Source organism: Scatophagus argus, chromosome 7 (genome assembly GCF_020382885.2).
Source record: "Scatophagus argus isolate fScaArg1 chromosome 7, fScaArg1.pri, whole genome shotgun sequence".
NCBI classification, from domain to species: Eukaryota; Metazoa; Chordata; class Actinopteri; family Scatophagidae; genus Scatophagus; species Scatophagus argus.
In genome coordinates this window covers 6,061,492-6,076,999 of record NC_058499.1, presented here as the reverse complement: position 1 = coordinate 6,076,999, position 15,508 = coordinate 6,061,492, and the positions used below count along the sequence as shown (strand labels likewise).

At 43.3% G+C, this 15,508-nt stretch overlaps 1 protein-coding gene across 1 annotated transcript in view; it reads right to left on the bottom strand.

Moving 5' to 3' along the window:
* ppm1h (protein phosphatase, Mg2+/Mn2+ dependent, 1H) overlaps window positions 1-15,508 on the bottom strand; it is a 29,815-nt gene that overhangs the window by 5,716 nt on the left and 8,591 nt on the right. Inside the window, exons 3-7 of the mRNA XM_046393994.1 lie at window positions 12,760-13,116; window positions 6,259-6,371; window positions 6,009-6,093; window positions 5,662-5,780; window positions 1,196-1,259 (exon numbers count right to left, since the gene is read on the bottom strand). Coding sequence (XP_046249950.1) covers window positions 1,196-1,259; window positions 5,662-5,780; window positions 6,009-6,093; window positions 6,259-6,371; window positions 12,760-13,116 — 738 coding nt within the window. The remainder of the gene's footprint in view (window positions 1-1,195; window positions 1,260-5,661; window positions 5,781-6,008; window positions 6,094-6,258; window positions 6,372-12,759; window positions 13,117-15,508) is intronic.

Below are 15,508 nucleotides of genomic sequence, written 5' to 3'. Positions count from 1 at the left end.
ACTTCCAGTAATATTTATCCTGATTGGATGAGCAGCATTCAGGCAAAGAAACACAAGCTCATCGTCAGCGTCTTCCAGTTCGCCATCAAACTCATTTACAAACCATACAAAACTCTTTTTGACTCCTGCTGTGCAAAGATCGACATCGATGCATCCAAACACAGCTGCTGGCACTGGGCCCAGGACTGGGTAACTGGGCTAATTCAGTCTACTGTACAGCGTATGAAACAAGGCGACGCATACGAACAGGAGTCTGGGGCCTGCTTGGGACGAGCCTGGATCAGTATGCAGCACAGAGAGGTGGAGAGAAGGGAGAGCGTTTCAAAGTGGCGGCAAAGCTCCTCCGGCGGAGAAGGGGGGGGAAACATCCTGGGATTAATTGTTGAGCGTTGGGGCCCAGCAGGCTGCGCGCCGGGCTTTGAAGTGTTGTGGCGTTCCTCTCCCTCGCACAAAGCCCCCTCACTCACTATCTAGCCATCCATCTCCACGCCTCACTTCAAAGGGAGAGGACGCAACGTGGGCACGGCCAACAGAGAGCGCGGTGAGGTGACATCTGCCCCAATCATCAGTCAAACATGAGTCTACTGTCTGTCTGAGTGAAACAGAAAACTGGAGAAGGCCCCGGTGAGAACATATTCACATCTATCATGTTTCCTATCCGACCTTTTCAATGCAACAAGGACAAGATGCAGCACACCACCACATGTACAGCATCACTGAGGAAGAAAGGAAAATGTCATGAGCAGTGTGCTGAGCTCTTGACCTTTTCTCGTGTCACAACACTGACAGGACTTTTCTGAATGTCAGTGTTTTATTAACGCCATATTCCAATTAACATATGTCATTTTTTGGACACTTTTCAACAGGTGCCTCACCTTTGACCCCTGGCTTTGTTAGCGCTACATTTTACCTGCCGAGGGACATGAAAGTGGATCCATTAGAGCAGGGCTATTTTCTCTGCCATAGGCTGGAGCAGGATGTGAGTCCTTCCGAGGCCAGGAATGCTTTCTACTCACTGGCTCCTACACATCGTGACAGCGGAGGACTGGAGTGTGTGTGTGTGTGTGTGTGTGTGTGTGTGTGTGAGGGGAGGGGGGGACTGCCTAATGGTGCCCTGGGGATCTTTGATTACAGGCGAGGCCCAAAAGGCCGTGGGAGTAACTGTGTCTGCAAGTGGCCGCCGAGCATTTCTTACCTTCTTCCCTTCGCCGTAGATCAGGGGAAACTTTAGGTCATCGTCCTCAATGGTTTTATATGCCCTGCAGAGAGAGGACACTTTAATGGGTTTTTGGTTTAAGGCAGTGCACACGTGCCACGGAGATACATCGCCTCCATGTCCCCCGCAGGCCCTGCAGCCGAGGTGACTGGCACAGAGAGGAGGAAAAAGAGATGGTGAGGGAAAAAAAAAAAATCACCCGACATCACACAGACAACAACAGAGAGCCTTAGCACATTTCTCTCCTCTTTTTTCTTATTTCTAACTGATGTTGTAAAAGTCTCCCTAGTGATAAAGAGTGAGACGCCTATGGATGTCTCCTGGATTATTGTTGGTTGTGTGCTACAAACAGCTGTGTGTGTGTGTGTGTGTGCCTGTACGTGTGTGGTGCGTGACTGCATGTATGTATCTGAAAAGCCTGGATGTAAAGCAGCTGAATGATGCAAGAGTATCCACGTTTACAATCCCCGACTCCCTGAGCAGTCTTTAAACTTCCCCCAACTAATGAATAATTTACCATCTTCTGACTGGGACCAGACAGATCTGCAGCACACAAGGAAAACAACTCTATAATACTGTATGCATTCATGCCGGGTCTTAAGGTACACTTTTCACCTCTACAGCTCAGAAACTCATGCTTAAAGCAAGTATACTAAGAGTTGTACTTCAGAGGAACCGCTGTCACTATACAGTATCGGAATCATTACCACTTTGAGTCAATTTCCATGAGAGCTGCCAGGACAAAGTTTTCCATTCACAGCTCACACCAGGTGCTACGAATAGAAAAATCTGGTTCTGTTTGAAAGTGGAGTTCCTTACCTCGATCAAATAACCTTAAGAAATTCAGTTTATACACTGGAGGAAATGAAGGAAGAAATGTTCGTAACTGTCATAAAAACGTTCTGTACTGAATTTGAAGTGCTTCTGACAGTGGAAAATAACAGCTATTTGAAAAGCTGCTTAAAACAAACCTAAAATATTATTTGCAAATATCATGTGACCTCGACCTGCTCCACACACACCTTATCCAATGTATTTCAGCTGCTGTGGAGCAGATTAGCAGGGATGGATGGTTTTAACATTACTGCTGGTTCCACTCAGAGCGACCATATGTTTCCACCTTAGGCGAGTGCTATACTGCTGCACTCAGCACTTTTTTTGTTAAGAGTGTGCAGAGCAAAGACTATCACAGTGAACACGGCCCAAAAACACAGAAATACAGTTCGCAGCCTGAGACTCTTTAGAGCAGAGAGCTGTAGCACAAAATAACGGTCCGTAGAAGAGTTACTAATGTTGGCAATATGCATAAAACAGCATTTTGACAAGCTAAACCGAGCATTAAAAGAGGCATTAAATGAACTGGGGAAGAAACACCCTGAAAATTTTTCCTGCAAATTTCTCTCATTTGAGTTTTTCACCTTCAGGAAGTGTCTCTGAATCTCCTGAAAAAGACAAACACTTCATGCATTATTTCAAAGACGTCTCGGATCAAATCCCCAGAGTCTGTTGTCGGGGACACTCCACCTCAGCAAGAGAGAGGCACACATTAATCCAGCTATAATACCTGATTCCCGCTCTAGGACATGCAGTGGAGAAAAAAAATGGCGAGGAGGGTTGCTCAAGGGCTGTACTGTTTGACCACAACACTGAGCGCTTTCACATTCTGTTTGGACGCCCGACACGTTGCAGAGAGCGACTGACTGAGGGAGGAAGGGAGGGAAGGAGGGGGTTGTATCATCCTCTCTGCAGGTGATGAGAGGAGTGATGTCATCTCTGTTCAGTGCAAAGAGGGGTGGCAGAGAAACATGAGAAATGTACACTCAGCATCTTGATCTGCAAACACACCATTATATACATCTCTACATGCAGAAACACACACACACACACACACACACACACACACACACACACACACATACACCCATAAGCAGACTTTGGGGTGACATCATGGTGTGCCCGTGTCAGCACCGGATGAGTCAGACAAACTGGTGCAATTGACAGTTGGGTTGAAGTAAACTTGGTGCTTTTCGTAGACTGAACGGTGCTTTCAGGAGCAAAGCGAGGCCAGAGTAAATTACAGTGACCCAACAACTCTCTGAAAGTGAGTTGTGGTAGTCAGCTGTACCAGTACAAAGGCATCTGAGAAAAGGAAAGAAGGAGAGGAGGAGCGAGAGAAGAAATAACAATGTATGACAGTAATGAAAGAGTGTGTTGGTCTCCCCCATCTCTCATTCACTGTCTATAGGATCAGGGGGAGGACAGACACCCCAGTGGGCATGGGCATTAACGGGAGACAGCTTGAGCGCTGCTCACTGTCATTTATCATTGCCCTTCTATGTGGTCTGCACACCATATTTTTTCTTTCTTTCATTACATCTTTTTACATCACACATTTTCTTTCTAGCCTTTTCCTCTCTCCCTCCTTTATCTCTATTTCTGTCTTTGCAGCATACCTCAGTCTACTTACATTTCTCTCTGTCTTCAAATCAATTTCTGTCTCATTTGTCCCTCCTCTCTGTCCTCTCCAGCCTCTCACCCACTCCCCCACCTTCCCTCCACCTGGCTGGCTGTGCTTAGCCGTGGTGTTTGGATCATGTCTTACACAGCCGACCGCTCAACATCCATCACGCCGAGACGTCTCACAAATAAAGCTGCTCGCCATGCTGGACTGCGTCCACCATTACAGTTTGCATCGCCAAGGCTCACACTCTCATGCTGACTGAGGGAGGGGAGGTAAAGAAAGCGGGGGAGGAACACAGAGAGAGGTGGGCTGCGGACCTGTATGCCTTCATTAGAGCCTGGCCTTGATCATAGATGCCTTTGAGGGAATTGGATGGCAGTTCACACCCACACACACACACACACACGCAGCATGTGGGCACACTGGCTGCACGTAGAGCGTATATGTAGAGAGGGAAAACTGTTGAAAGATCCTCTGTACCTATAGAGCGCCTGAACTGCACCTATACAAGCTGACACACTTAAGTCACACCTACACACATCAGAGAAATCAGCCACGCTGGCTGACAGGGTACTAATTTAAGACCCAGACTTAGTCTGGGTGAAACGAGCAGAACTGGGTTATGGGTAGAACCTAATTAAAAATACATCACAGGCCGTCTGCACTGCTGAGACAGTAAGCAGACAGACAGCAGGATGAGAGTTTTGGGCCCAGTAAGGAACACAGCTGCTGGCTGACCTACATCTGCTGAACTGAGCAGCGCTGCAAAACCAAACCGCACAGAGGTGATGTCCTCAGTCGCCTATCACTCATAGATCTACAAGCATAAGTGTATACATACGCAAAACACATTTTCTACAGGGGGTAGACGTAATTAAAGGTAGAACTATTCGTTATGCCGCATGTAGGCGTTTACACAGTGTGAGCAAAATTCTGAATACAAAGCTTTTACTTGTATAATGCTTTTTTTTTTTTTTTTTGTTATTGTGGTAACGCTATACTTCTCAATCTCAATATCACTTTCGCCACTGGCAAATGCTGCTACGCAGGTGTCTGTGTCTGGTTTATGTGTCCTGATTATGAAATTCTATTTCTGTTGGCCCGCAAAGAGAAAGTTGTACTTTTTCCACAGTTTGCACAGAATTTGGAAACACATCATTTGTTTGAGTTAACTCATTAAAGTGCTGGTTGTCTGATTTTGTCTGACTTTGATTGCTGACAATGCAGATAATTGCAGATAATTGAAAGTTAAGCTAACGTGACCTTAGTAGCAGCAGTGTTACACCAGGCTCCTTGTTGAAAATTAGATAATCTACCCCCATGGGACACTATCTATTCCTGTATCTTGTCTCTGGCATTCACTTTTCCATCTGTTTCTCAGTCTTTATGTACTCTGTCTTCTCTTCCTTCTCACACCATTTTCCACAATCTCTGACTCTCCACAGAAATTTAAAAAGTCGGGTCCTTGCTGTGCCCACATATTCCTTCTTATCTTCTTCTCACACACACACACAGAGGCAGAAATGTCAAGGCCGCTTCCTGGCCTCCATTTGAATGGCTTTTTCACACTGCTGCAAATTGAATGGGATAGAAATTGCTATTATTGGCCACAATAATGTTTTGTCATGAGAGGTTACATTAAAGGAAATCACTAAAATTTACAGAATGTCACAAATTAACGTTTCAGCAGGACATAATTATATGAGACCAGGTAGAAAAAACTATTTCACACAAGTTTCTCTCAGACAGCTCATAAACTGATTCTACCAGATACACAGGAAGTGTAAGGATGTAAAAGATTGAACAGTTTTAGTGCTAAATAATTTAGCAGGAAGGCAGACAAGAAACTTACCGTCACACATACTCAAGGAAAAGGAGAAAAAAAAACAGAGATATCCTCACAGTTTGCATTGAATTTGACATTAAGAGACAAATTCAATAAATAATTAAGTCCAAAAATCAATAAAAGAATCAATCAACCCACCATCCTGCCATAGTGAAGTCACGATACAGCATCCTCTTCCCCACCTCCTTTCTCTGGACTCTCCTCGGGAATTCCAGATGTGTAAACTCGTTCCCTAATAAGTGGGGCTGCATGTAGGCCTTTGATATGAAGGGGCGAGAAAGGAAAAAATAAAAAAAAGAAGAAGATTGACATGCCCAGGGGATAGGAAAAACAATTCCATAGTCTATTAAGCTGGCAAAGACAGAAGGCAGCGTATGAGAGACAGAGCTAAGCATAGCTGGTGTCTCAACGGGAGGGGAGGTCAACTCTGCTAATAACTGACAGCTGTGCTCACTCGAGAGGTGCTGAAAAAGGTTCTTTCTTACTAGGAACTGCAGTCGCTGTCTCTCTGACTCCGGTGTGAACTCTGCTGACATGGGGATGACTTCCCCGGCACGGATAATGATAGCTCTGAGGGAGAGGAGCAGACAAAACAAAACTCTGTTTTCTTAAGCTGGGACACTGCTGGCTACAGGACACCTGAAGGTGAGCGACACACGAGAGGACGGCCACATGTTTGGTGTGTGTCATTTGAAGGGTACACTCATTCTGCGTATATGAGAGTGTGTCTCTTACCTGCTGTCCCCAGCGTTCCCAACGTAGAGCTTCCCGAGCAAACAGACGACCACCAGAGCAGTGCAGCCCCCTGAGATGTTGTAGACTGCCTTCTCCTTTTCTATCTGCACATCCTGAACACACACACATACACACACACACAAATCTTCTGATTCATCTTCTGCTGAAAGCTACACAAGCTAAACCCATCCTCCACACATAATCATGTTTCTAATTATCGCAGCCTTCGAAAAGTTTCCTATCATGCAGCGACAACATAGCATTGAAGGAAAACCTGACAGAGTGTAAATTATTGCCCTGATACTTCATACCTGCCATGATGCTATTATTAATTATGACAACATAATGAATTCATTCATCATTAGCACGATGAGTCAAAGAGCAATAAAATGAAATGGAGACCAAAAGGATTGGGGAGAAAGTTTGGCGGGACCGCTGGTTATTATACCAGTTAATTAGCCCAGATTAATTTGTTGCTAATTAAACAAAAAATGATTTGAAAAAAGCCATGCTATCAGCTCATTAATTAGATGAATAATTAACCTGTCAGTGAATTAATCAAAACGCTAACATAAATCTGAACGCTGTGGCTCACGTTTGTTTTAACCCTTTTATGTCCTTGCTATGGCTATTGTCCGGCCTTGGTTAACAGCACCTGAGGGGACGTTAATGGCGATACAGAAAGAGGAAGTTATCCTGGGAAAATGGACGACCTCCTTTGCATCCCTCTGTCACCATCAACAGATTGAGTGGAATGAAAAATGGCAGTGGACAAACTTACATGGAAGCCATCCCTAAGATGTTTTCCCATGAGGGATGTTAGCAAAATCATCACCTTCTCTTCCACTGCTGATGACCTCCATCTGATCACAACTCTGTCAGTGTGTGTGTGTGTGACTCTGTGTGTGTGTGTGTGTGTGAGTGTGTGTATAGTAAGTGTCCGTACATGCTGACATGGAGACAGCAGTGGGTTGTGGTGTATGCACGCATCGTGTACATTAATTTGTGTGTGTTGAGACTGGAAGCAAAAGTGCAAGCGTGTGTGCTCAGTTCTGCATGTGTGTATAAAAAAGGAAATCTTGTGTGTGACTGGATGGTGTGTGTGCACGACTTCATATGTGCAACTATTAAACTGTTTTGTACAAAACAGAAATAGTGAGTGTGTTTGGATGAAAGCACTCCATCATCCTTTCCAGTTACAGCACACACACACAGACACACACACATAGACACACTGTTGCTGTTGTACACAAATGCATTTGTGTGTGTGTGCTGGGGTGAACAAATGTGTCCTTCATCCGGAATGAATTACAAATCCATAGTGAGCCATACATATTCACCTTCGCTGTATCAATACCTCTTGCTCCAGGCTAAGTCTTCAATAATGAAAATGTCTGCATAAACATCTACACCTTTCTCCTCTCTAACAACTGAGCATAACCAGAGGGCAGAGAGAGAGAGAGAGGGGGGGGGGGGGGGGGGGGGGGGGAGAGAGAGAGAGAGAGAGAGAGAGAGAAAGAGAGAGAGAAAAAACATTTCTATGCTACTTCAAATTAGAGGGCAATAATTATAATATCCAAAATGGGCTCGGCCCCTCACTTCCAGTGAAGGGAAATCTTAATGCTTCAGCATACCAAGACATTTTGGACAATGCTATGCTTCCAGCTTTGTGGCAACAGTTTGTTGAAGGCCCTTTTCTATTCCAGCATGACTGTGACCCCGTGCACAAAGCAAAGCTCCATAAAGACATGGTTGGATGAGTTTGATGTGGAAGAACTTCACTGGCCCACACAGAACCCTGACCTCAACCCCATCCAACACCTTTGGGATGAACTGGAACATAGAGTGCGAGCCAGGCCTTTTGGTCCAACATCAGTGCCTGACCTCACAAAAGCTCTCCTGCATGAATGAGCCAAAATTCCCACATAAACACTTGAAAATCTTGTGGAAAGCCTTCCCAGAAGAGTGGAAGCTGTTATAGCAGCAAAGTTGCCTGTGTGTTTAGAATAAGATGTCATTAAAGTCCCTGTTGAAGTAATGGTGACATGTCCTAATACTTCTGTCCATATAGTGCAATTTATGCTAAATTCCTGTCAGAATGTTAGCTACCTCCCCTGAGCCACTGGCAGATGTGGTCTCAAGATATAATGGACAGATTTCACATCACGTCAACATCACATCATGTGACATCAGCCATTATGTCAAATATAATTTAAATAACAATCAAGCAAGTTAAAAAAAAAAAAAAAGTTAATCTGCTATTCCAGCTACAAATGTTCTGTGTGAGTAAGTTTGTTTGCAGAATCAATGAGAGTCTCAAGCTATCAGGCATAAAAACATGGAGGAGAAAAAAAAAAATTCGTAATGGCGGAAAAAAAGTTGTACGTCAGAAAAGATGGAAAACCCTGATGATGGACAGTGAGACAGCTCATTAACTGAATTCATCATTTTAACTAATTAACCGAATCAGTGGCATGTCAGCTGTGTTAGAGCATAAGAACGACCTTTGGGCAAATTATTTTTGAAAATCAGCTGATGCTCCTTTAATATGGTGCATTAATAACCTGCTGCCAACACACCACAACATACCTCATGTTAACAATTACAGGAATGTAAAAGAAACAGATCAACAATACATTATTTGCTTATTTGCTTTCTGTCTGAGTGAGAGAAGACCGATACGACTCCCAGGTCTGTCGCGGCTGAAGCCAGAAGGCGATTAGCTTCGCTTAGCAAAACTACAAGAGGGAGGAAACAGCTGCTCCGGTCCTGTTATTTCCAGTTTTCAATAATGCGTCCATAACACTTTTAAAAGGTCACTAATTCAAGGAACAGTTTGACATTTAGGAAAATAAACTTATCTGGTTTCGTGCCAAGAGTTAGTAGGAAGGTAAATACCACTCTCATATACGCGAGGCAAATGTGAAGCAAACAGCTGGTTAGCTTAGCATAGCACACACACTAGAAACAGGAGAAAGAGGCAGTCTGACTGTCCAAAAACTGACAAAATCTGTTCAACAGCACCTCTAAAGCTCACTAAAAAACAAATTACCTTATTTCTTTAATCCGTACAAAAACTGAAAGGTAAAATGAAAGCTTGACTGCTTCTTGACTGAGAGTGCTGACTTGTTGTTTGTCTGTGCAACATCACAGTAATGCTAAAATAGTTTTTTAAATCTCTTTGTACAGATAAGAAGAATGAGATATAACGTTGTTATAATAACTGGCTGCTGAATTGAAAAAGGCCATAAGAAAACATCTAAAAATATTGAAATGCTAAGTCAAAACACAAACTGAGCCCTAAAATATTGAGATGTGACAGTACAGCTCAACCTGACTGCACACAAATATATACATAGTATACAGCTACCCAAATATGTATCTAAGGCTCAGCAGGAAGTATACAAGGCCGGTGATGTCATCCAGTCTTATTTGTGTCCAGGCCGAACAACAGATCAGCTAAAAAGGCTTTGTCTTTGAGCTGCTCGTTGTTTTTGATGTTTACACAGCTTCAGGGGCTTCAGCGGCCACCCCACACACACACACACACACACACACACACACACACACCATGGCCGCTTCCATAGGAATGCAGTGAGTCGTGTCTGAGGAAAATTAAAGGCGGATCCCTCTGATAAGATACAGAGGCTCGCTGAACTCTGAGACAAAGATTTAGAGTGATAACAACCCTTCCCAAGATTCTCTGACACTTTCCATTTTCTTAAAGAATGAGTTTCATTAAAAAATAAGACAAGGGGGCTTTTAGGGCTGAGCTTCTGCCAAAATCAACTTGGTAGTTACTCAGCAAGAGTAAAAGTGATGAAGTGGAAATGTGCTCTATTTGAACCAGAATGCATCTAATTTGACAAAAATGATTACTGATTTTAAAATGAACCACAGCCGTGGAGGAACACTATAATCATAGAGAAAAAAGAAGAGAAGAAAAATGCTGCGAGCACCTGGAAAAATAACTGTTGAAACAGTGAACACTGCAAACTATATGGTTTGATCAAGCTCTCTGGAGAATAACTTTAGACCAACATTACATATAACATCAATGACAACATTGAAACGGCGGATTTTGGAGTACTTGCTCTTTAAGAAAGAGAGAAAGAGGACACGGAGGGTAAAATGTGCAGATTCAGAGCAGGATAAAGAGCTAGAGAGGCACGTGAGAGGAGAGAGGGCAAGCAGGGTGAGACGTGGAGGCTTGATGATTGCAAGGAGTCGCGAGCATACGTGTTTCTGACAAGAACAAGACGACGGGAAAAGAACAGACGCAGCACAAAAGGAGGAAACAATTACATTGTAAAGTCAGAATGTGTACTGACATTTACACGCAAAAGTGAATAAGAATTTTAGTATCCGATGATCCGCATCCTGCTAAAAAATGGATTACTGTCATGCTGTTTTAACAGTTTTTATTATGACATAACAACACTGTTCAACTGTTACCATAAGTATTTAAAAGTACGGTTCTGATTGTGTGAAACACCTTCTCATTGACCAGAAATTCCCAACAGACGTTTAAACTCATGAACTGATACAAGCATTAATACAAGCATTCCTCATACAAGCATTAATTACACCCACACAAACCAAACCATATGTGCCCCACTGCACTATTTCTCTTTAAATGGCCATGTAGTTTGGCCAAAAAAAAAAAATGGCTAACTGCATACTACCATCTAGTGGTTAAGAGGTGGAAGGACCAGGAAGCACTGAAACATGGTATTTCCATATGAGACTGATCTGCACTGCCATCTATCAGGATCTAATTTAACTTCCCTATGTGAGCTTGTAATGGAAAATCATAATTTCACCCAGAAGGCAAATGTTTGCTTTTGGCAAAGAGTTTGTGCCGTGTAGAACTGTGTTAATCTTCCCTGGAAGATAACTCAGAGCATCTGTGAACTCCTGCTCTTCAGACCAGGAGGCTGGGCTTTTCATTTCAAATTCAAAATTCATTCAAAATTTTTCCTGTAATTTTTTTTCCTTTTGTCGTATGAGTGCCTGCACATGTGTTCTCAGCTTCCACTATCTGTCAACTGACAGAAAATAAAGAATCTATTTTAATTACTGATTTAACATGTTTCCAGTTTCTCAAATGTGAATATTTTCTGGTAACATTAGTCTACATGAGAGTCATCTTTGGGTTTTGAACTAAATTGTTGTAGGTCTCTTTTTTTTGTACATTTCTTTGGGGGTCATTTTCTTCGCTTGTATGCTGGCAGGTGTGGCTACATGACAAATCTGCTATTTCACCTTTAATCTCTCAGCTTAAGTGTACATGAGATCATTACTCTTTTGCAACCCAGCAGAGGACAAACATACCAGAGACTGTGGATTCAAACCCTGATGTCGAAACTGAGGCCAGTGACCTTTGACCTCTTCCATCTCAAAGCTTGTCAGTCAGGCCTGCACTGTTTGGATTGGCTTTGGTCCTGATCTCCTGACCTCCACGAGTCTCCAGCATCTGCTTACAGCATGGCCAGATGGCTGGTGTGTATGTGTGTGTGTGTGTGCGTGACCTGCAGCTGCTCAAGGAGAAAGTACAACATCTCACTTGGCTCTGAGACTGTTTGCTGACTGACCGACTGACTGACTGACTGACCGCGTGCTTCCAGTTTAAGTAAAAGGGTCACAGTACTTGGCATATTAGTGCACATGTGCGTGTGTGTGTGTGTTGTTATTGGGGTTTTGGTAGAGTTTACAGTGTGTGATCACAATGCAGCCTTATTCCCTTCTGCCAAGACAACATTGCAGATGAGTTTGTGGCAACTTATAGCTGTATGGTAAACAGCTATAAACAAACTTTGGACTGTCAAATACTAATACTCTAATGTCAGCTTGATAGCTGTACAAACAGACAGAGATCATGTTTTGGTGAACACTATCTGGAACGTATAATCATTGTGGTTTGACTAGTTTCGATGGGTGTTTTGATGAAATAAATTTGAATAAACTGTACTGACATGATTAAAGCTGACCACATCCACAGCAGAAACAGAAAGGGTTTTTTTTGCAGCTACCTTTCAAGCCTACACAGGATAGGTTTTTAATACTCAAAATACAGACTTTGTCTGTAGTGTCATTTTAAGGGTTGTAAAGCTGAGATAGGTGGTAATATAAGAGCATTTGCGCCATCCAGTACACTCTATTTAATGTGTCCAGAGGTCAACAGGGTAATGGTTCATGTACTGTGAGGTCTGTGTGCATTTCATTTGACCATCCCATTGCAGCAAATCAATATCAACTGATGTAGTAAGTTGTTAGAGTTTAATGGATGCTAAGTAACCATACCGATTCTTCCACAGGTCCACAGACAATGACGAATGTGGCAATAATACAGACAACATACTATATGGTAGTTAAGAGATACAAAGACTAGTTTTAAAAAGAACAGAAAAGTGCCACTAAACCTCTAAACTTCCTCTCACTTCTAATGACACTCAATATTTTGAGTGTCATTAAAAGTGGCCTCTTACATGTGCCTCTTACCATGTCTTTGAAAGCATTCTCGATGGCTCCGATCACCAGGCTCTCGTGTGAAACTTTCTTCTCAGTGAAGAAGCGTGTGGGTGGGGTGCTGGGCGAACCCGGAGCTCCTGCGGCACCACGTAGCGAGGCGGCCCTGGTTAGCGCCCGTTGTGATGTTGGGGTGAGGTGGTGATTGATGGGCTCCTCCCCCAGACACGTGGGGGGCAGCACGTTTGGATTGCAGAGGATCTCCATCACCTCCTGAAGGTGCAGGGCGATGTGGTGATGTAGGAGGCGGGAAGCCACCACAGCCGCCCCAGAACCGGCATGGCCATCAAACAATGCCCAGTAGTGGAAGGTTAGGTCTTCAGAGCTGTCCTGGATATAGATAAGAGTCAAACACACAAAAAATACAGACACACTAGTCAACTGTGTCCATCTTGGCATCTGCAGGATGTAGCATGTAAAGCAGAGGAGTTTTGTCAGACCTTGCATTCACACTGATCAACCAACAAGTGGCTGAAAATCTCACAACAAAAAAACCAATGACAGGCGAAGTGAATAACATTAAATACCTGTTTACAATGCAATGTTCTGCAGCTATTTTCAAAATGCAACGGGGTACAACGTCCAGCTGGAGGGAGGCCGCTGCTGACGGGAAGAGCCATCGCCATGAGGGGGGTGGGGATGGGGGGTATATTTGGTCTGCAATGTTTATGTGGGTGGTTTGAGTCAAAGAACATCCACATGATTGCCAGAATTCACTTTCCCTGCAGAACATTGCATTGTAAACAGGTGATTAATGTTTTTTACGTCACCAAACTCATCCAGTGTATGACCAGCCATGACTTTTTGTAGTCTTCAGCAGTTCACATTAAAAACATTTCGTGTAAAAATGCAACAAATATGAGGGGGGAACAACACTGATGAAACCGCTTGCAACCGGCAGCAGGTGGCAAGGGTCATGAGTAGATGTAGTGTAAAGGATCACAAGCTAAAAAGGCTGGGAACCATCGATGTGCCATTGTTTCAATGATAAGAAGAATAGAATGAGCCCTTGTTCAACACCACACTGGAGTAAATTTAGCCCTGAGTGCAGCTGCCACAGAAGCACAAACAGGAGGCCATACGATGCAGGTGTTAGAGCTGACTCATGCAGACATCAGTGCTTCACACATTACACAAAGTTAATGGGTGAAAGCTCAGTTCTACTGGCACTGCATTTAAATTCATGCCATACTGTAGGTGTTCAGAGAGAAGGCTTTGTATTGTTAATGTAAGCTCTGAATCAAAGCTTCAATCTGCAGGTTTTGATAAACCCACTGTGACGCGCTGCATGTCTGTAATGTCTTCTGTGTTCACCTACAAAGAGCAACCTCCCACATAATAGATTAAAAGATTAGACAGAGAGTCTTGTGACCTGCTCCATTCACTGCACACCTTTGAGTTTGCCGCCTTCAAAGGGTGCAGCAACTCTATCATCTTCCACTGGTTCCCTTCTTGATCTAATGATCATGTTTTTTTGAAAGTTTGTTAGATGCAAATGTAACTCCAGTCTTAATAATGAAGTCACACATATTGAAACTGTAAACATGGAGCTCCAATTGCACACACCCTGCCATGCCTTAAAATATTTGTAAAATGAAAAAGAGAGGGCTGACTTCCTCTGCCGAAGCAGGGTTTATGTAGCCTAATGCTTCAGCATACCAAGACATTTTGGACAATGCTATGCTTCCAACTTTGTGGCAACAGTTTGTTGAAGGCCCTTTTCTATTCCAGCATGACTGTGCCCCAGTGCACAAAGCAAAGCTCCATAAAGACATGGTTGGATGAGTTTGGTGTGGAAGAACTTGATTGGCCCACACAGAGTCCTGATCTCAACTCCATAAAACACCTTGGAGATGAGCTGGAACAGAGGTTGCAAGCCAGGCCTTTTGATCCAACATCAGTGCCTGATCTCACAAATGCTCTACTGCATGAATGGGCCAAAATTCCCACAGAAATACTCCATAAGCCTATTGTGGAAAGCCTTCCCAGCATAGTGGAAGCTGTTAAAGCTGCAAAGGAGGGACCAACAATGTCAATGTATTTAGACTGTGATGTCATTAAAGTCCCTGTTGGTGTAATGGGCATGTGTGCCAGTACTTTTGTCTGTATAGTGTATTTTTGCACACACTAAAGCTCTGATTTTCTAAATATTGTGCAGGCGGCTTCTACAACATGAGCCTATGAAGCAAGCAAAGATCACTGGAAAGACTCTATGCTACTCTACTTATAAATCTAGTGTCGCTGCAGGTGTGAGTCATGTGGTACTTGCATGAGTTTGCTGTAGGCTCTGGGTGGGTCTGAGAAAAATACTGGTAGGCTGAGAGGAAATTTTATATAGACAGACTTTATATAGACAGAATTAAAGTCATAAAGGGTCTTTTTATGATACGTGTTACGGTTAGAGATGAAACAACAACGAGGAAATAGAGAAAACACAGACAAGTGAAATACAGGAAATAGAAATCATCTTAGTGGTTTTCCAGTTTTTTCACATTGCAATTATTCTCAGCAAATGACTGAAGTGTGTCATTATTCTGTATGAATTTAGTAGACTTACATTATACTGATAAATAGTTGCAGCAGAAGGACATTTGGTTAACTTTAAAGCCTGTTTGTGTGTTTCTGTGAACAAAGGTACTCGCATTTGCCTGCCCCTGTAAGTGGCTGTCAAGACCTGTTAAAGGCCACTGCGGTGTGTAAAGGATGCTGAGCTGTACGCTCC